Source organism: Anser anser, assembly GCF_964211835.1.
Source record: "Anser anser genome assembly, chromosome: 2".
In the NCBI taxonomy this organism is placed as follows: Eukaryota; Metazoa; Chordata; class Aves; order Anseriformes; family Anatidae; genus Anser; species Anser anser.
This window is the reverse complement of record NC_139721.1, coordinates 145,836,888-145,857,459: the sequence shown is the minus strand read 5'-3', so window position 1 is coordinate 145,857,459 and position 20,572 is coordinate 145,836,888. Positions and strand designations below refer to the sequence as shown.

General features: G+C 35.7%; 1 protein-coding gene across 6 annotated transcripts in view; it reads left to right on the top strand.

The window, feature by feature from the left end:
- The window catches only part of ODAD2 (outer dynein arm docking complex subunit 2), a 96,146-nt gene that overhangs the window by 24,915 nt on the left and 50,659 nt on the right, over window positions 1-20,572 (top strand). For all 6 annotated transcript variants that reach the window (XR_014579472.1, XM_083823650.1, XM_083823652.1 and 3 more), the window contains exons 11-16: window positions 12,176-12,322; window positions 12,618-12,827; window positions 12,961-13,197; window positions 14,588-14,698; window positions 15,201-15,355; window positions 18,775-19,017. Coding sequence is in view for 5 of the 6 variants with exons in the window: in XM_083823650.1 (XP_083679776.1) it covers window positions 12,176-12,322; window positions 12,618-12,827; window positions 12,961-13,197; window positions 14,588-14,698; window positions 15,201-15,355; window positions 18,775-19,017 (1,103 nt within the window). In the remaining variant the exon portion in view is untranslated. The remainder of the gene's footprint in view (window positions 1-12,175; window positions 12,323-12,617; window positions 12,828-12,960; window positions 13,198-14,587; window positions 14,699-15,200; window positions 15,356-18,774; window positions 19,018-20,572) is intronic.

Here is a 20,572-nt window from a genome sequence, read left to right as displayed (position 1 = left end):
TCTTAGATTTTCACAAACTATCGCTATAATTTTGTTTTTCTTTTTTTTTTTTAACTGGTTTTGAATCACATTGTTTTTTCTGTTTGCTCAGTGCTTATGAAACTTAAACAGCTTTGCTAACTCTTAGTAGTCTATAAAGGCACAGGTCTTTCTTAATGCAACCTCGTTAAATTTTCTTCATGGATTCACTGTAATAACATTAAGGCTTTTATTCTCTTTGTTAGCCAAGTGCTATGCAACCTCAAAATTGCTCACGCGGCCTGACACTATCACACACGACCTAGACTAGTATATGTGCAGCATTAGTATTAGGTGCAGCATAGGTCACATCTCCAAGTATGAAATCAGGATTTACAAGTATCAGTGATAAATTAAAAAACATGACTGTTGTTTGTGTAGGCTGCTGCTGCTTTTAATTTAATACTAGACCCTTTTTTCTTTCCAATTCAACCCTGCTAATTTGTGTATGTTCTTTTAAAAAATATAAGAGACCAAAAGTAGGGAGAGGGCTATATCTTTGTTCTAGTATCAAGACATGGAAGTGAATACATAGATTAGATTCATCTCATCTGTCTCTAAATATAAACAGAGTAGGCATTTGTGGCTGAGCTGGTCATTCAACGCTACCTTTATGATCCATGGAAAAAATTAGGCATTTTAAGGATGCGATTCATCCAATATTTTAAGTATCTAATTCAGAGTGAGATGGATCATGTTTTCAGCTTCACTGTTGACCTGATCTGAGTTAACAGGAATGTAGGATGGCTATCGATGACTTGATGTTAATAGTCAGGAATGTAGGATGTTTGTAGGTTAGTGAGCTTAGTCAGATGACTTCCATCCCAACACTCTTTTGTGCATTTGAAGTCTTCAATAAGTGATATGAAGAAGTCTTTTGAATGTTTACTCATATTACAAATTCTTTAGGTATTTGGAAATTCGGGGGTTGAATGTTTTTTGGCCATTTTGCTTCAGAGTACTTTTCCAAAGATCAGCCTTTTTGTTAACAGAAACAAATTGGTAGTTCTTAATTAGGGAAAATCAACTGACAAGCACGTGCTAGATAGCCATGCTCTAGCTTTGGCCTCACCAGCTTGGTGACTGTGCTTGAGCTTTGTTTACATGGACAGTATGTATGTGATCAGCATCTTACAGGTTTGTCTTGCTACTGATTCTTCCGAAGAGTTTCAGTAGATCAGATCTAATGGCTTTGCACAGCTTTTTACTTCCTCATCAGCAGATGCTGCACTGTCTTTGGAGTTCTTCCAGGAGTGGAATGCAAAGTATCCTGTCATTTTCAGGATGGTTCTTTTGACAGAGTGTTGGTGAGCGGAGGGAGAAACTATCAGGATTCTGGAGAAAAGCAAGAGTAAATAAACATCTGGAATGAATTTGCAAGAATTAGCTGTCCAAATAAAGCAATGTGGTGATTTTATGACACCTTCCTGAGACTGATGTTGAGTGAGCAATAGGAAAGTAAAAAAATCCCATAATTTCTACTCAGATGCATTCTGCCTTCTGATCACTAAAATATGTATGTCTTTTCTTTGAGGAATTTTATGAATTTAAGTTATTGGCATACTGTTGTATGAGAGAAAGCACATTTAATCCTTTTACCCAAGAATCACTTTTAAGTTTATGTCTTGGCATTCTGATTTACTTTAGTCTATATTAGCCCAAGTGGCTGTTCTCACTTAGCCATACTGGCACATAATACCTCTGAGAGCCTGTTTGTTTTTTCTTGCAAGCCAAATCTAGCCATATTTAGCAATTCTGAAATATTTTTTTTCTTGAAGTCTTTTATTCAGTTAGTATCTTTTGGCTTTCTCAGCCTATTTGGTACCCTTAGCACTGTTGTTTCCTCTGTTTATCAGCTTCATTTCAGTGTTTCTGATCCTTCTTCCTATCTCTCCACTCCAAGGCAGGACAACTACATGCAAACAAGGTCTGCAAGAGGGACATTGTGTAGGCAGCATAAAGGGCATCCTTATGAGATGGGAGGGAAGCACGGCTAAGGACACCGGCCCAAAGTGTTCACCGTTCAATTCAAAGAGACACTTTGAAGGCCATTGAAACATTACACCTGGGTAAGTTTGTATCAAGAGCTTGTGAATCATGAGCATTGCTTACCACTCCAGCCAGAGACTGAAGGTAGAAAGGGAGGAAAGAAGGTGGGTAAAGACCAATGACAGGGGGAAGCCTGTACAAAAAAAAAAAAAAAATGTTTGCATGTAACTGTGCTCAAATATGTAAATTTAAAGGGATAGCCCGCTTGGAAGAGGACAGTATAGTACTGTAGCAGTTTTATGTTGAATGAAGTTATCCCTGAATGCCATGACCTGACTCCCTTAAACTTGGTAAAAGGACTCCTTGCTGGCCTTGTAGTTGTCAAGCCTGCAGGAAGCCTTGTTCAGAATATAGAGTATCCAGATACTTGTTTACATTTAAACAACTCATGATGAAGTGTCTGAATGTAACTGTGTAGTCAGCCTGTGTATTATTTATGTAGGCACTATTGACTTATGGCAGTATAGGGTATTGAGGTTTACCAGCAAGGCAGGTATCCTACCGGCACTGATGTCCTCTAGGTCTAAAGAGAACACAAATGCTGCAGACTTCCGTGTGGTGCACACTCATTGTATCCGATATTAATGTCCCAGATGGTTCTCCAAGCTCGATTACAAAGAGAGCAGTCTTTTTATATACATAGTTACCATCTCTTTAAAGCAGGCAGGAAGATGAATTATGAATATATTTTTTAATCTCACAATTGAAGATGTTTTGTCAAGTTGTGGATGGTATTAGTCATGTTTCTGATGCTCATCAGACAGGTCAAGTATGGATTTGATGACATTGCATGTAACCGGTGCTTGTAACTTTCCAAAACCAAGATCCTTTCATTGAGAATTCTGAGGTAAATCCCTTGTACAGGGACTGCATCTGTATTGGTGACAGTGACAGCTGAAGGCAGTGCACTGCTGAAGGGATGAGATGGTACCAAGACCAAGGAAGGTGACTTCTCTTACAGAGAACTGAGGAAGGTCATGGCTTGTGCATGAAGTCAAGCAATGTGCATATGCTGAAAGGATCGGTCATGGCGCGTAGAGGAAGTCTTCAGTGGTTGTTGAGGCTGCGTTCTTTCATGCTGGTGTGCCATTGGGAGCTTATGGTTTGAGTTGGAGATGATCTAAGGTTTACTCCATAGATACAGTTACCTCAAGCTGCTTTGCCAGATAAAGTGAAGTCTGAACTCCGGAATGGGTACCAAAGGTACTACAGGCGGCCTGTGGTAACTAAGACCTAAGCCAGAGCTAAAACTCAGCATGACTTAGTGCTTACACATTCTCTTGAATAGTTACATTTTGCAGTAGCAGTAGCTTAGATTAAATCTCAAATTAACATCTGTTGCAGTAATCTGATCTAGAAATCACAGTGGGATTGTGGGTTTGTGCCCACATTAATTTTTTTCCCCTCCAAATTTATCTAGGTTTGAAAAGACTGGTCCATTGTCTCTACAAAATTGTCCAGATGCAACTGGGGAACAAATACACTGCTAAAATGAAAACTTCAGAAATGAAAAGAAGATAACCTTGCATTGTTAAGTTATTATATATTACCTTGGCCAGGTTTTCTGGGTTTTTGGGTCAACATTTCACTTCTCTCCAACTGTCAGGATTGAGAAGTTACTGGGAAAAGCATTCTACTGTTCCTAGTCCAATGAAATAAAAGTTCATATGTTTGCATGTGAACTGCATTGACTCTTAATCTACTCTATAACTGAATCCAATTGCTGTGCATCAGAAAAGGAAAGCTAACAGAATGGATACATGTCTAGAGAGAGTTTTCAAGAGGGTATCAAGTTCTGGTTCGCTTAAAAAATAATAATAATAGACTTTTTCTTTTGTTTGAAAAGTCATTTCTTTTCACTTTCATAAAATATCATGACAAGTTTAAGTCAGTGTCTGGGTCCTAACATATATGTCACTTCTGCCACTGTGACATAGAAGCAGGGTAAAGGAATTAATCTGCAACCAAAACCATGCGACTTCTGTGCACTAAAACTTGTAGTCCAATATAAACGTTTTGGATTTTGTGATTTTGTGCTGCCTGTGATTTTCCACTGGCTTTAGTTATACTAATCTGTATGGTTTACACGCTGCCAGGCTGTAGCCCAAGAACTCCAGAAGATTCAGGAAATGGGGCAGGGAATTATTCCATAACTCAGTTATACTTGTCCATAACTCATCTCTAACAAGTTGCAGCTTGTATGTTTTATAAACTAAAATGAAAAATTGGAACTAGTATTTAAACCAAAACAATACTCAGAGTGTTTAGAGGTTCACTAACATAGAAAAATTGCCTTGCTGAAGCGTACTATGCATATTACACTGCAATACTCAGTCTTTCATTAAGCATTATCAAAATTTATATGCATTTTTGAGCTATAAATTACAAAATGATCTGAGATTTGAGAGTCCAGTTCAATACAAAATCACTAAGTCTTAAAGGTGTAAATGAAGAATTCTGTTTTATAGTTTACCACTTAAATTTTGACTTTATCATTTTATGAAAGTGGCAATTTGGGCTTGGATTCCACTTCAACAATGTTTTTGTTCTATGATTATTTTCATCCCATTAATGGATTTTAATGAAGTAATTTCTGATACCACAATAACAGTCCCAATAATTTGACCTACTTTCTTTCAGATAACATAAAATTACTGGTTTTGTTTGGTATTTTCTAAAACTATATTGACTTGATATGTTCAGTTTTAATTTTTTTCAAGTATATCGTAGTAAGCATTTAGATTATATATACTTATAATCAAAACGAGAGTATTGTTTTACATAGGAATGAAAAAACCACCCACCAACAGCAATTTTCATTCCTGTTTTTCAGTCATAGGCATACTGTCATAGACATGCACATTAAGGTATCCATCCAGTACTTTCCTGATACAGTAAATAAAATGAACTTTTGCTGTGGCAAACTAAATTTCAGCCATAGGTCTAAAGAGAACAAAAAAATCCCTGGCATTGCCCTTGCAGTTTAAAACAATATTTCCTTTTTTGGAAAAAATAAATATATTAGGTTATATGTTATTACATATTATGTTATATTCAGTCATATTCACTCTTAATCCACATACTAAATGAATAGATTAATTAAAAAACCCACCTCCAAATAGGTACCATATTTATAGAGATGTTTGTGAGCCAGAAGTTGTGTAATTTTCATTTTATTTAATCTTGCTTTCTTTGAGGAAACTGAAATGCACTGCAACTTCATTGTAATATTTTTATTTTTCCATGCATGTACATACATTTTCCTATGAATTGGACAATACAGTTGGAATCAGTTTCTTTATAGTCTTGTTAGTACTTTTATTGCTTGTACTCCAGTAATGCCTTTAGATTTCAGTTGAAAGCAGGGAACAGAGATGCAGGGAGAAGAAACCTGGACAGCAGCAGACAGGAATTCTGTCAAAGGACTCAGAAAGCTCACTGGTATCCTGAGTCTAGGCATGGTGCGGTGCCTTTCTCATAAAACCAGCTTTTCCTTAGTCTCAGCTGTGACAATTCTAAACTCTGATACAGGTCCCTACTGTAGGGAGATCTATATAAAATGCTATCATATCTGTCAAAGTGGCACAGTTATGCCATAGGTGATGTTGGAGGGTTCAAACAAAAGGAAGAGGACAATGCATGCCATAATGTGGACTGTACCAGATGACAATAATTGGGTTTGATGTTCTGTGGGTCTCCTGTACAGCTCCTCTACTGTCTCAGCTGTCTGAAAAGCTAATGTTTCCGCCTGCTGGCAGAACATCTGCAAAAACTTTAATGATATTTAGCCTTTCCAGAGATGACTCTGGAGGAAATTTTATATCTTTCTTCTTTAGCCTTACCGAAATTAGATCATTGTTTCAAAATGTAAAGTTTTATATTGACTGGGAAGGGTTTTACTTAGGATGGAATATGTGGTATTGAAATCTTAAGTCAGCATATTTTGTAATTTGTTATCTATATTATCTCATTATTATGGATCAATATTTTTTTAAAAGAAGAGAAGGAAATCAGACATTTTATGTTTACAAAATTTCATGATAATGAAAGTTAATAGAAATAAATAATAGAAAATAGGTCTAGGAAGAAACCTAGGTCTAGATTTTGAAATGGAGAAAGATAGGATGCTAAATGAGCTAGTGAAAAGGGGACCTGGATGCAAGCAAAAGTTTATGCATCTTGCATAAGCTTGCAACTTGTGCACTCAGCATGGAGTAACTGATGCATAGTCATATCTGGTGAAACATCACCAGCAGGGTTATTTCTAGTATAGAACTGACTAAACGAAACACTGGTTAACTTTTTTTTACGAGTTATGCACATGAATATGAAGTCACTCCTGAAAATCAAAAATGGCGAAGAACATGGAATAACAGGACAGGCTCTCAAAGACAGATCTGAATTGCTTGGCAGGGTGTCTCCATTCACATTCAGTGTGTTTCATGATGTCCTGGTGTGAAGTTAAGTGGGTGGGCACAGAGAATTCAGAACATGCCTGTATGGCGAGGGGCTGTCTTCAGGAAACAGTTACTCTAGAAATTTCTCAAGGTTAACATGAAAGCAACTAAGAGTTGCTCAGTACTTCTAGGGCAAAGACAGCAAGTGCTCCGTTTCATAAACGGGAGCAGTGAGTAGGCTTAGGGAAGAAAGGTTACCTTGTTGTACACTGTTGGTAAGACTGATTTTGAACCAGCAAATCTTGTTCTGGTACCCACATTTTCAAAACATTGAAAAAAAAAAAGTGATGAAGTCAGACAAGCTCATTACTTTAACACTAAAGATAATTAACCTTTAGATTTCCTGTTTCTTGATATGTTAAATCAAGACCAAAAGCATGCCCTAGGCAGATGGAAAGTATGTCTTATTCAAATGTTAGTTATTTTGCATTACACTAAAATAAATGGATAAAACTTAATGACCTATTTTTAACAGGCAGTCAAACTAGTTGGGCTAATATTCCTTTTGACGTTAAATCTTGATTTACATTTTTAAGAATTAAAAGATTATTCAGCAACTTTTGCACGGCACCTCTGTAGCTTTCATCATTCCTGAAATGCCCTTTAAAGCTGGGGAAAGAATATAAAGGCAGGCTCCACACCCTGTCCTACTGTAATGGAGAAGTTTTATGGGGAAGTTCTCATACTGGTCTTTTCCTAATCTTTCACCCACCCAGCACAGAAAGTGAGATCAAACTTACAGATACCAAATGTGTATAAAATCTAATCATTGTCTAATAAAGCTACCATTGTATAGATACATTTTTATATCTTTATAGTTCTGTAATTCTCATCTATGAGCTCTGAGTATCAGAAAAGGGACATTACATACATTTTACAGATGTTTTACTGATAGTATAGCACTGATGCTCTTAAAATTTTCATTTAATTTGTGGATATATATGTTATACCACCATATAGGAAGAGAGACAGATTTTAAACTAAATCTGTGTTTAATTTGAAGCCTTAAAATTATTGTTAATCTGCCAGTAGAGTTTATTTCGTATCCAACATATCAGATTTCAAATGTTATAACAACATGATGCAGATTTTATGTCAACTTAATGGAGAGGTAAGTATTTCCATGCATGTTAAATCTGTGTTGTAAGTACTGGAAGACTTGTTGTAATGATAACTTCAAGAAAGAAAAAAATAATCGTTGAAACCATTGGTATAATTTCTTATTTTGTAGAACTGATGCTTCAGAACATATGAAAAATATTTTATTGTGGTTTTACTTTAAAAACATAAGTTGTGCATTTTCAGCTTCAGTTTTGAAGCTGAAAAAAACTGAATGCATATATATTTTTCATATACTGTTCTATTTTTGATTTAATATAAGAGAATTAAAAGTTGTTTATTTTTTTAAATCTTGGTCCGTATTAAATATCTCATGCCAGCCATTATACATATAAGTGAAATATGAATTACTACATTATATATAAATGTAGTTTCACTATAGGAGAAGCACTTTTCAAAAGAAGAGATGTCATTTGTCAGGTTAGTAATATATTTCTTACAGTTATATAAAATAATAAAAAGTGAAATTTTCTCTTTGAACACCTGTTGCATTTTTATTTATTTATTTTATAATTCAAAGCAAAATAAATCTCAAACTCTTAAGCTATATGAAAAGACCATAAACTTCACAAAAGGACAACTGTTAGTTCTTTTGAGCTACAGAATATTCTGTGTAGTTTGGCAATAATATTTTATGGATTAAAAAAAAAACAACATGTAAACTTTGAGATGTGGATAAACTGATTTATAGGAAAACATTTGAGAAATTGCTACAATATTTTAGTCTGTAGGAGATATTGTACAAAATAGATTAAAATATGTTCTTAAAGCTAGGCACAAATAGCATTTTCTTCTGAAGTCAAGGTTATAATGACAGTTAAAAAGATAACATGACAAATTTGTAGAAATCTTCCTTTAGGACAACATATGTTATAGGTGTTAAAAAAAATATATATAAAAAAGAAAAAGAAAAACTTCTAAACAGTTTGCTGTGGAAGTTCTGTGGATATCTGTAGTTACAAGAAATTTGAGTAAAAATTAGCTGTGAAGCGCCATCCACATATACTTCATTGATTAACAGAAAAGTTTAGTCTGATATAACTTACTGATCTGAAATTTTATCAAGTATTTTTCTCACATTCATTTTGGATGCATTTTCTCACTCTTGATTCTGTGCTACCTTTTATGGTATCCGCATGTTAAATTTAAATACTTTTTTACAGTGTATCTGTTTTACTGCTATGGTTTACGTTTAAGAAATATGCTGCAAAATATCAGTGTTTTGGTTAGATCTACTTGTTTCACATTAGCAAACATTACTCAGCTTTTCAGTATTCTATATTTTGGTATGATGTACACAGATTAGCAAATTATTTTCCTCTGGAAAATCTTGGCTTAAAGTCTTTGACAGTTTCAAAGGTGTCATTTAAAATAGATGGGCTTGGGCAGCACAGTTCAAATCTGGGTGTGAGCCAAAGTTTCCTTGGAATTCAAAGGCGTTTGGGAGGTGGAGACAGTAGTTTGATTTACTATGTGCACTAAGTTGTAACTTCCTCCTGAGCACCAGTTGTCATTGTTCATGCACTCCAGCTTCTTTTGCAGCTCCATGGTAGCTCAACCCTCCCAATTTCTGTACAGCTGGATTCGTCTCTGATTTGATTAATAGTAGATCTATGTTATGGGTTCAAAAGAATCTATTGTTATCATATGGTTTAACTTTCTGCCTACAACAGGATGTATTCTTTGATCTTTTTCTTGGTCTTAGTCTAGTCGCTGTGGCTGAAATAGAGCTTATCTTTTAGAAAAACATCCAATCTTGACTGAAAAATTTCCACTGCAGGGAAACTTTTCGTCACCCTAAGAAATTTCTTCCAAAGGATAACTAACCACACAGTGGAAAACTTGCACTTTACTTGTCATGTAAATTCAAGTACCTTTTACTTCAAATCATCAAACATCAGGATAGGCTGCAGAGTGCTCTGTGATCACATTCGTTTTCCTCATAGATGTATTATTTCACTATGAATAAATCATACCTTCACTTACTTTTTAATAAACTAAATAGTGTTTCTCATGTCTGACTTCGTGCAGCAGTCTTCCAGGTTTACAACAACTTTTATTTCTCTTCTTTGAATCATCTCCATATTTTCACTTTCCTTCTAGAACTGCAAAAAGGATAATTGGACACACAATACCAGTAGTAGCACAAGTGCCTAAAAGGAGGTAATGCTTATATTCCTGTTCAGTATATTCACTTATCCAACCAAGATGTCATCCATTCAATCAAACGATACACTGTAATCTCAAATTCTTATTCATCATCACAAGTCTTTTTGCATGTCCCGGTTTCCAGTATAGAACTCCTACACTGGGGTGTATCCTGTTTTCATTATTTGTAAGAGCATGACCTTGAATTTGGACGTGAAAGAGACTGGTTTGGGGCAGATCATAAGTCAGAGTAGCCCAATATCCTGACTGCAACAGCAAGGGAGACAGGATAATCACAGTGGAAGTTTTCTGTGGTTAAAGCTCTTCTCATGCACTCCAGATAACCTAACCTCTGATTTCCATAAATTTCCAAAACTCCACTGCATAACTTGTAGTAGTGTGAATCTCCACTTGTATTCTACCAAGGAAGAAGAAGCCCAGACCAATAAATGAGTGCTCAGGGCAGAGTAGGAACAGGGCAAACACGAGTGTAATAGTCCTCCAACCCCTACCCATTTTTAGCTCAGGGAATTGGAAACTGAGTGAGATATTATGGTTTTATTGACCTTCAATGGATTACTTTTCACGAACTCATTGAGTCTCTTCTTAAACTCATAAAAACATTCAGCTTTCATAGAATCCTTTCACAGCTAGTTCCACTTGGAACCATTTTATTTTATTACTTTTTTTTATAAGAAGAACCTACACTTTTTTTTTTTTTAAATTTTTAACTTCTCATTATTAGAAGAGTTTATATCTGTATTAAAGGAGGCATTGAACAGTCAGTCCCTATTTATCCTGCTCAATGCCATGCCTAACATTGCAGGCCTCTTATCATATCCCTTTGCTTATCATTCTAGACTGGAAAAGCCTTGCATCATCTTTGCTGTTTTCTCTGAAACATTTCCGGCGCTACAGTAATCTTGAAATTGAGGCTGCAGAAATGAAAGAAGTTTTTAAGGTGCATGTAAAGTATGGGTTTAAACAGTGTTATAGTGACATTCTCTGTTCACATTTTTTTTCCCAAGTCCTAATACTCGATTTGGTTTTTGATTGCCATCTACCATAATCACAAGATATCACATCTAATTTTGAATAGTCATTTGAAAACTCATCATTTCATCTGTGGATTTAGGATTTTTTTTTTTCTGATGTGCATCAGTTCTCATTTTCTCATTTGCTGTTTTATTGCCATCTTAGCCTTAGTAGATTCTTAAGCAGTTTGTCTCAACGACCTAAATGGCTTAGTTTAATTAGCAGCACAGTATCATCAGCAAACTTTGTTGCATAACTAGTCCTTTTGTTTTCCAGAGTGTTTATGAGTATGTCGAATTTCACAGCTTCAACACATATCCATGGAACTCCACTAAATCAGTCCTCCTCATTGAACTGACCATTTACTCTTATTCCCAGTTTCCTATCCGTTAGTCATTCTTTTTAATCTATGCAATGACTTTCAGTCTTATAATATAGTGGCTTAGTTTCTATGAAAGCTATCTGGGATTTTGTCTAAAGATTTATGTAGACATATCAACTGGTTAGACATATCAGCTAGACTGGCATTTCCACAAGCTTTGCAAGTTTTGTAAGGCAGGACTTCTTTTAACAGGTCTATGCTGACTCTTAAGTATATCATACTGTACCAAGAATGTCATATTTAGGCAGATGTCTGTTAATTCTGTTCATTATTACAGTCTACTGTTTTTTCCAGTACAGATGTTTGGCTAATAGTCCTTGGATAACTACTGAACTCTTTTAAAAGACATTTGTTGTTTCCTGGTACTTTGGTGATCAAGTAGTTTCAAGTGACCAGATACGTACCATTTGTACTCAGTCGACTATTTTACTCTGTTTTCTTTATAACTCAATTGAGTGCTATCTAGTAATGGCATTTTTTTATTGTTCACTATGTCAGGATTTTTTTAATAACTTTTTCAACAGTAACTTCAGTTTCAGGCAAATCTTCTGAAATGTCCTCCACGAGGAATGATTCCAGTTTGGAGTCTCTTTGATTTCTTCTAGAGTGAACACCAATGCAAAAAATGCAGATAGCTTCTCTGAAATGTCTGTATCTTCACCGTGTGTTTTTTGATAAGTGCTTATACCAAAGCTTCTAATACATGACTATCTAATTTACTAGTCCATTCACAGCAGGTTGTATTAGTCATAAGTCATCTGTGCTATTCATTCTCACTTTGATCTGTATGTCATTTGCAGACTTTATCAATAATTTCATTTCTTATTATGTCTATGTCATTTGACAACAGAATAAAAAATAATCTAACAAGTTTCTCCTTTAGTATTAGTTTTACTACTAGTAGTAGAAGAGATTAAGTTTTATATTAAATGCACTTCATATATGTTAAAAATTTGCTTTATTTTAGGGAGGTAATCCAACAGCTACAGTAATTGCATTGTGTTCAATGAGAGATTTCAATCTGGCTCAAGAAACATGCCAGCTGGCCATCAGAGACGTTGGGTGTCTTGAAGTGTTAATTAATTTACTTGATACAGAAGAAATTAAATGTCAGGTAAGTAGCTTTGTTGAAAAGAGCTGTGAATATACCTTTTCTATTAGCATATGTTTTCAATTTTAAAGGTTATATCGAATGAAGGAAACTGATTTCTTTTTTCTCTCTCTCTTTTTTTCTGTATTTTCTCAATTGCAAGGACTTCTTAGATGAAAATCAGTTAGAATGTTTTTCAATTTCCTTCTTCTGATTTGATTTAAAAGTTAAAATGTGCTACATAACCCTTAATTTTATAGATTTTGCTGCTTAGGTATTCTTAAATAATGTTTAATGTCTGTTGTCTTCCATTATTTAGATTGGTTCATTAAAAATCCTGAAGGAAATTAGTCAAAATACACTGATCAGACATGCAATTGCAGATCTTGGGGGCTTAGAGATCATGGTGAAAATATTGGACTCCCCAGATAAAGATCTAAAATGTTTGGCAGCTGAAACAATTGCTAATGTTGCTCGATTTAAACGAGCGCGAAGGACAGTAAGGCTTCATGGAGGAATCAAGAGATTGGTAAGTATATTTTTTCCCAAAGTGTCATTTTTTGCATACATGAGTCTTCAGATAGTATATGCCATCATTAAAAAGCTTGCTTAATATGAAACGTACTTGTAGATAATTAAAAAAAAAGTGTTTTTTTTGTTAGGTTGGATTGTTGGAATGTCCTTCAGTGAGATCAACTGGTCTAACACTGTATCAGGCAAAAGATACTGAAATAGCACGCTGTGGGGCTTTAGCACTCTGGAGCTGCAGCAAAAGTACCAAAAACAAAGAAGCAATCCGTAAAGCTGGAGGCATTCCATTATTAGCTGAATGGCTCAAAAGTTCACATATAAGCATCCTAACCCCAGTTGTGGGGACACTACAAGAATGCGCTTCAGAGGTAAGTAAACACATACAGCTAAGGTATTTCCAATCATTAAAACAATTGACTACTAAAAAGAAGCATTACATTTGACTATCATTTAAAAATGAAGCTTCTCCAGGACAGTTACCAGCACAGTTATCCCATCAGGAAGTTTCCACTCTGGATGTAGATACTCTGTGCAAAGTTTTTTTTGAGAAGGTTAGAGCTTGTAATAAAGACCACATAATTTTTTATTTTAAAAGCTAAGAGTAGTTCATGAAAGAAAGTATATAGAAATGAAATACTTAATGAGTTTCATTTTTTTCACTGTACTTGAGAAATGAAATTTGGGAAATTAAGATGTTATATTCTGGTTAATCAGTACATTTAAATTCTACAAAGCTAACCTGCAGATGTGGCCAAGAAGATTCAATGCAATACAGAACAGTGTGTTTTACTGTTTTACGTAATTCACAAGGACAATGTGTCTGATCGGTTGTCAAAAGAAGAAAGGGATGTATGTGATTTCTCTACAGATTTCCTTGGCAGGTTTCAGCTTTGAGTGTATTAAGTTTTAAAATTTGAATACAGTTATTTTCACCATAGCTATCTGAGATGAGTGGTTATTTCCCCATTTGTGGAATCAAATTTGAAACTATAGTGCATTGTGCTTGAGGTAAAAAATATAAATAAATTCTATTCATGAATTTGAGACATGCAAGACGTTTTCTTTTTTTTTGGAAGATTCTGCATTGTGAAGGAGTTTGTACTTGCAAAAATAGCTTCTTGAACTACACAAACATATGCATGCTCCATGTGACAGCATTTTGTCTTCAATAAGTCTGTATTCAGCAGGTGAAATTTTCAAGGATTTCTTACCAGGCCAAACCTGGACATAATTTTGGGGGAACACTAAATGCATTTTTTTCATGCAGATGTTTCCCTTCTCTTAAAAAATGGTCCCCTGCTCCAATTTCTGTAGGTAAAAAAATGGAAGAAAACATAACTGCAAAATTTTAATGCTAAGAACATTTTTTTATAACCTCCTTCTAGGAATAGATTTGTTGTTTTGACTTCCAGCTGTAGATGAAATGAGTGATTACTGGTTGATCCCATTCTAAAGCATCTTTTTTTCCTTCCCTGTCTCTGAGCAGGAATGCTGGTCACCTTGTAAGCCAGGTGGCTACAAAGTAGGCATTGCAGTTCCTGGTTTTACTGGAAATTTGAAGACCACAGCCCTGCAGAAAATTTATGTATTTGTTTAGCTTTGAGAACATCAATAGAATATTCAGGGCAATGCACATGACTTGGGCTTAAAATAAAGTACAAGGCTTCACAAATATGAAAGCCTTGAATTGTAGTGCTGTGTTGTTATTGTGGCTAGTGATATTGACTGTAAACATATATGTGCAATTTGTATTTTTAGCTAAGTTACAGACTTGCAATAAGGACAGAAGGAATGATTGAGAACCTTGTGAACAATCTGAGTAGTGAGCATGAGGAGCTTCAGATGCATTGTGCTAGTGCCATATTTAAGGTAATTGTATTAACTTAATCAGTAGATAAAAGCCAGGATTAGCACTTTCCTTTCATGTAGTTTACATATAGTATTTCTCAATTTTACTATTTCTTTAATGTGTGAGATACTACTTTGTAAAAATGTTGATGATCCTTGGTTTAATTTTTATGAGGATGTTTTAGCTGCATTTTGATATTGCAATCCTTTTCTTACTCCTCTTGTGTGCAAGCCCTAAATTCCAGTTAACCAGTGGAGAGAGGCAGGGCTTATTGTGCAAGAAGATGCATGTTTTTATGTTTATTTGCCCACAAAGTGGACAATGTGACAGCATAAACACTGCTACGGTAGCTGTTTACTGCCTAAACTCCCTTAGTGAAATGTTAGCATAGTCAGGCACTTTAATAAAATATTTGCGTTTTCATCTGTGTTAGATTTGACTTGTTAAAACATAATGCACATAACTTTTGAAGACATTGCTTTACACATTTTGCATAATATGTGTATTTAATTTTTTGTATAGTGTGCAGAAGATAAAGAAACGCGTGACCTGGTTAGACTGCATGGAGGTCTACAACCACTATCTGTTCTGCTTGGTAACTCTGAAAATAAACAACTTTTAGCAGCTGTGACAGGAGCAATCTGGAAATGTGCAATCAGTGGAGAGAATGTGTCAAAGTAACAATTTAGTTTTACAAATATTTATTACATTATCATGTTTTGATTTTATGGGCCTCTATTGTTTTCAAAATACTATGTCATTATTCTGCAAAACCATGTTTTATGATTAGTTGGACTTTCAACTTAGGTTTTATTGTACCAAAAACAGCTGGTGACCTTATCAGGGTGCATTGGAAACAGTGTTAAGTTCCTGGAATCTTAACAGTTAACGGAGAGAATTGGTGCCTCTGAACAATAGTTAAGATACAGAAGACTAAGCCAGGAGGTGTACTAACACATAGAAAATATTTTTCCATGTATGTGTATCTGATATCCCCACTCTTCTCTCGCTTGCAAACTGCAATCATGGCTACATGGTAGAGTGTAGTCAGCACAATTAGCTTTAACATTTTAGGTTGAGAGAGAGAGTGAACATTATCTCACTCTGAGGTAGGTAGGTATCTAATATCCATTAGGTCCACTTGCTTTAGAAATATACTGGATGCTAGGATAATTAGCCTAGATGCCTCTCTCCTTGATTACAAAAGGCACTCAGAAAAGTAGTTTGGTCTGGACACCCAACTTCTAAAGGACTGAATTTAACTGTAGTGAGTCCTACCATAGGTACTTACATCTTCTCAGTATCAAGGTCCAGAGTGATTATCTAAGAATGTGACAGCAGGAATTATCACCCTGTCTTTTATGGAATAGCTTAATGACTGAGAATACTTGGCCTCTCTCAAATTAATACATCTGATTCGTGCACCTTACCTCAAAAAATGCCTGCTCTACTGGAGTACGTGCTAGGCTTCCTGCTGAAGTTATGCTGCTCTGTATAGAGAAATGAGATTCACAGACTGGGAGGAGAATCAGTAAAAGGTAACCTCTTCCTGCAGCCCTAATTTTAGTGTACTCTGCTGGACAAGCAGATATAATAGATAACATCTGGGTCAAAATCAGAAAGAATTCCAGTAATCTCGGTTTACAGTGTGGTTTTTAACTGTCCTAAATGAGTTCCCAAACCATTCTTATACAGAGCCATGGTCTTTACATACTGTACTTCTGTCCTACTTCTTTTTGCATTCCTCATTTCACAGTTACCTGGCTTTTCAGAAAGGTATATCCTCCTTTTCTGTGAGCTTTGGGTGTCTGCACAGAGGCATCCTGGTTCCAGATCAGTGATGAGATGAACTGAGCGGTTCTGTCTATAGTAGTAAACTAAATAGGACCTAATCTCGGGTTCAGTCACTATGTTATGATTATCCGTGCTATTTAACTGCTAGCACAATCTCTTACACAGTTTGGCCTGTGCCAGCAAGAGCTCTTCCAGACAATGCCCAGACACCCCTTGGGAACAGCACAGGCAACAGATTGTTTCCATTAGGCAGAATGGGTGAGGCCACCCTGAATTGTGAGGATAAGAGATTTTAGCCATATGGATGCTATGTTGTGCTTCTTGTCCTCAGGGCTCCAGAATGAGCCATCGCCTGTTTTATTTATTAGTGTAGTTGTAGCCAATAATTCTCTGCAAATGCAAACAGATTTTTGCGGGGCTACTCGCGTATCTTTGGCAAGGGCTTGAAGCCCCATGAAGGTTACTAGCCAGGCACAGCTCCAGACTTGAGCTGAATTCATGTATTACGCACTGCTGAGTCTGAAGCAATAAACCCAATCAAAAGTCAGGATGGGAGGACACAACATAACAGGGAGGAAGGATAATATGAAATCACATAAGTAGATCTGGGGGGATGACTTTAAGTCTGGCATGAGGCTAGAACTAACAAACCCTGCTGGTTCCTGCAGAGCGACTTAATTATCTTCAGACTACTCTGCAGTACTTCCTGTACCTGAAGTATATTGCTGAGATGCTGTGCTGATTCAGGAGTGAGCTGGTACAAGTGCCTATGCCTGACTAACTCAGATTCCAGCTTGTATGCAAGCAGCCATACTGCTTCTGGACACAAGATGGCCTGAGCCAACAACTCTGTCAGACTGTAGCCTGCCCATCACAGAGCCAGCTGATATTATTCCATCCATGAAGCAGTTCGTCTGCAACACTGATAAAATAGTCAGAGAAAATCAGTATTTTTCTTTTTGAAATTGTTCACTTGGTTTGTTGCTCCGTTTTCATGTTGTTGTTATTTCCTCTTTAAAAAAAAATAAATATAGGGACACTTCCAAATTACATTGAACAAAGAAAGACTTTCTCTTTAAGCAAATGTGTATCAGATCCAAGCAAATAAGAAAAAAATAAAGTTTCTAATTTCTTGGTATAACATTAATTGTTACGCCGATAAGCCATCTTGGAAAGATTAATTTTTTTATTGAAACAGAGTTCTAGATCTGCCATTAGAATCTCAAAAATACTATTTTTTTGTATGAAAGAAAAGTCACGTGTACAGCTGATTCCTGGAAAATAAGGAGTAGTTGTAGTTCAAGTAGACATTTGCAGAAGCTAGGGGACAAGAGGGGCACAAGTGAGAACTCAGTTCTCTCCGATAATTTATCTTTTTAGGAGAGGAACTGTGTATATTTACACAAAAATATATATCAAAGCATAATTAATAGGTGATATACAGACTAGATCTAGCTTGATACACTAAGTGGAATTGTCAAGGTGTATCATAGAAAAGGTGTGAATGGAAAATAGGATATTTGTTGAACGTTAAGAATCCTCTAAGTTCTGAACAAAACAAACTTAGAAATGGGGTGACCCCAGTGCTGAGAACTAAAGTACTGTTCCAGAAGATTAAATTCTGAGGTTTAGCATGCATCTGTTTGTAGGATGGAGCCTGGACAAGAAAACTCCAGGATTTTTACAAACATGTTTTTGATCATCAGTACCAAAAGTGCTATGAAGAATGAGGGAAGTTTTAATGTAAAAGTCAACTCAAATTTCTGTCAACTATTTTCTTAATTTTATTAATTCCAAAATGAAATCTAGCATAGTTCTAGTCTTACATTAAGAAAATGCACACATTAGGCCTGAACTAGCTATAAAACTGATGAAGACAAACCACTAAAGGGTTTGAAACATAAGGGTGATCCTTTGGCTCCAGAGAGGTGGAAGAGGGTCAGATATACTCCTGCTCTAGCTATTGTTAACATGACAGAAAAAAGAAATGGAAGTTAGGATGCCACTGTACTTGCTAGTCTTCTAGCATGTTTACAGCTAGTTAAAGATGTTTCATCCACATGTTAAATTTTCAACACTCCTCAAACTACTCTTTGGATTTCTAGAACAGTAAAATAGAGAAATATATTTTAAAAGGTAAAGTAAGAAATGATGCTATATGTCGCACTTACAAGAACTGATTGGAATGGCTTACCTATATTGTGATTTGTTCATCAAGATAATTTAATTACAGAAATTAAGGATTACCTTACAGTAGTAACATACTGATAATAACAACTTTGTTTTTATTGCTCTCATTTAGATTTCACGATTATAAAGTCGTAGAAGCTTTGGTAGGACTGCTCACTGATCAACCTGAAGAAGTCCTTATAAATATCGTTGGAGCACTGGGAGAATGTTGCCAAGAACCAATAAATCGAGCTATTATCCGTCAATGTGGCGGAATACCACCCCTAGTGAAGTTACTTACTGGAACCAATCAGGCACTGCTTGTGAATGTAACAAAAGCAGTGGGAGCGTGTGCAACAGAACCTGAAAATATGATGTAAGCCATTCATATTGACAGCATTTTAAACGTCGCAAAATACATATACTTTGAGTAATTCTGGCAGAAATATTGTTAATATTTTGGGGAGAATATTCCAGGTTCTTATGCAGTGATAGTTAAGATTTGTTACAAAATATTAAAAATATGTCTCTCTGCAATCAGATAATATGGAATCATAGAACCATTGAGGTTGGAAGGGACCTATTCAGGTTATCTAGTCCAACCCCCCTGCTCAGGCAGGGTCAGCTAAAGCAGGTCACCCAGAACGACATCCAGTCAGGTTATGAATGTCTCCATGGATGGAGACTCAGCAGCCTCTCTGGGCAACCTGTTCCAGTATTTAAACTTTCTAACTGTAAAATAGTTTTTCCCTGTGTTCAAACTGTGTTTTATGCCGTTGAGATCACAGAATAGTTAGTTCGTGTAATAGGGATATTTGAAAAGGTATTTCCAGTTTTTGTGGTACTTTAACTTGGGGGTTTGAGGGCTGTCTACTATACTTCTATCAGTTCATCAGCATTAGTAGTAGACTCAATTTCAGGTTAAACACTTTAGAAGGTTTTAGTTTTGTCAGTTATAATCTGACTTAAAAGGATATTTTACGGTGTGGATTAGTTATTTCCTACTGTAAAATGTGCTAAATAGGAACACAATTTTTTCCTTGAGAAAATGTGTAGAACATAAAGCTTTTGTGTTTGGGGGTAAATCAGATAGAACTGTAGTGAAATGATTTTTATTAAAATTCAATTTCAAAGTTACAAAGCACCTATTTACAAGTGCTGTATGGTGGGTACCCGCTTATGCTTCTCTTCCTTTTACATCTGTTCTTAAATCATAAATAATTTCTTAAATTAGAGAAAGCAATTCCAAAAGAAATGTGTGCATCTACTGTCATGAAAAATAATTTTAAAGTTTTTGAAATGGAGTGTTATTTGTATTTTATCTGTTCTGTCCCTCTTCATCATTCCTTTTTATCAATTCAGACTTTTTTGCACCCTTTTCTTTCCTCTTACTCCTTTGCAAGACCAAAGAAAAGACTGCCTTTTTACTAAGAAAGTTGCTGCTCGCTTTGGTTTTGTGATGTAGATTTGTACAGCTTACAAAGATCCTTGAGCTTTATGATTAAGTGTTCCAGTTAAATGTTGAGGTGGGCATTTACTGTGCTTCCTGTTCCCTTACAGGGATATTTACCTCAAGATTCTCAGCATATTTCCCTCCTTATACATATGGAAGATCAGAAAAAGAGTTTTAGTAAGCTCCTCCTGTTCTGATTTGCATAATTCACTTGATATTCATATAGCAGTGCAGGGAATTCTTTTCCTGAATAGGGCTTTTGTTTTCATGCTTTGGCTGTCACCCAGTGGCAAAAGGCTAGATGGTACACAACTGTAAACATGGGTTGTGTGAACAGTTAGCCATGTAGCAGAAAAGTACACATAGATGAAATCATCTTCACTGTGTATCTCAAATGAAGAATGCTAAATGTCTACCTTTGCTGTAATGTATTAACAAGATTAACTCTGTAAATCAACTAAGAAATTTCAAAGCTAAT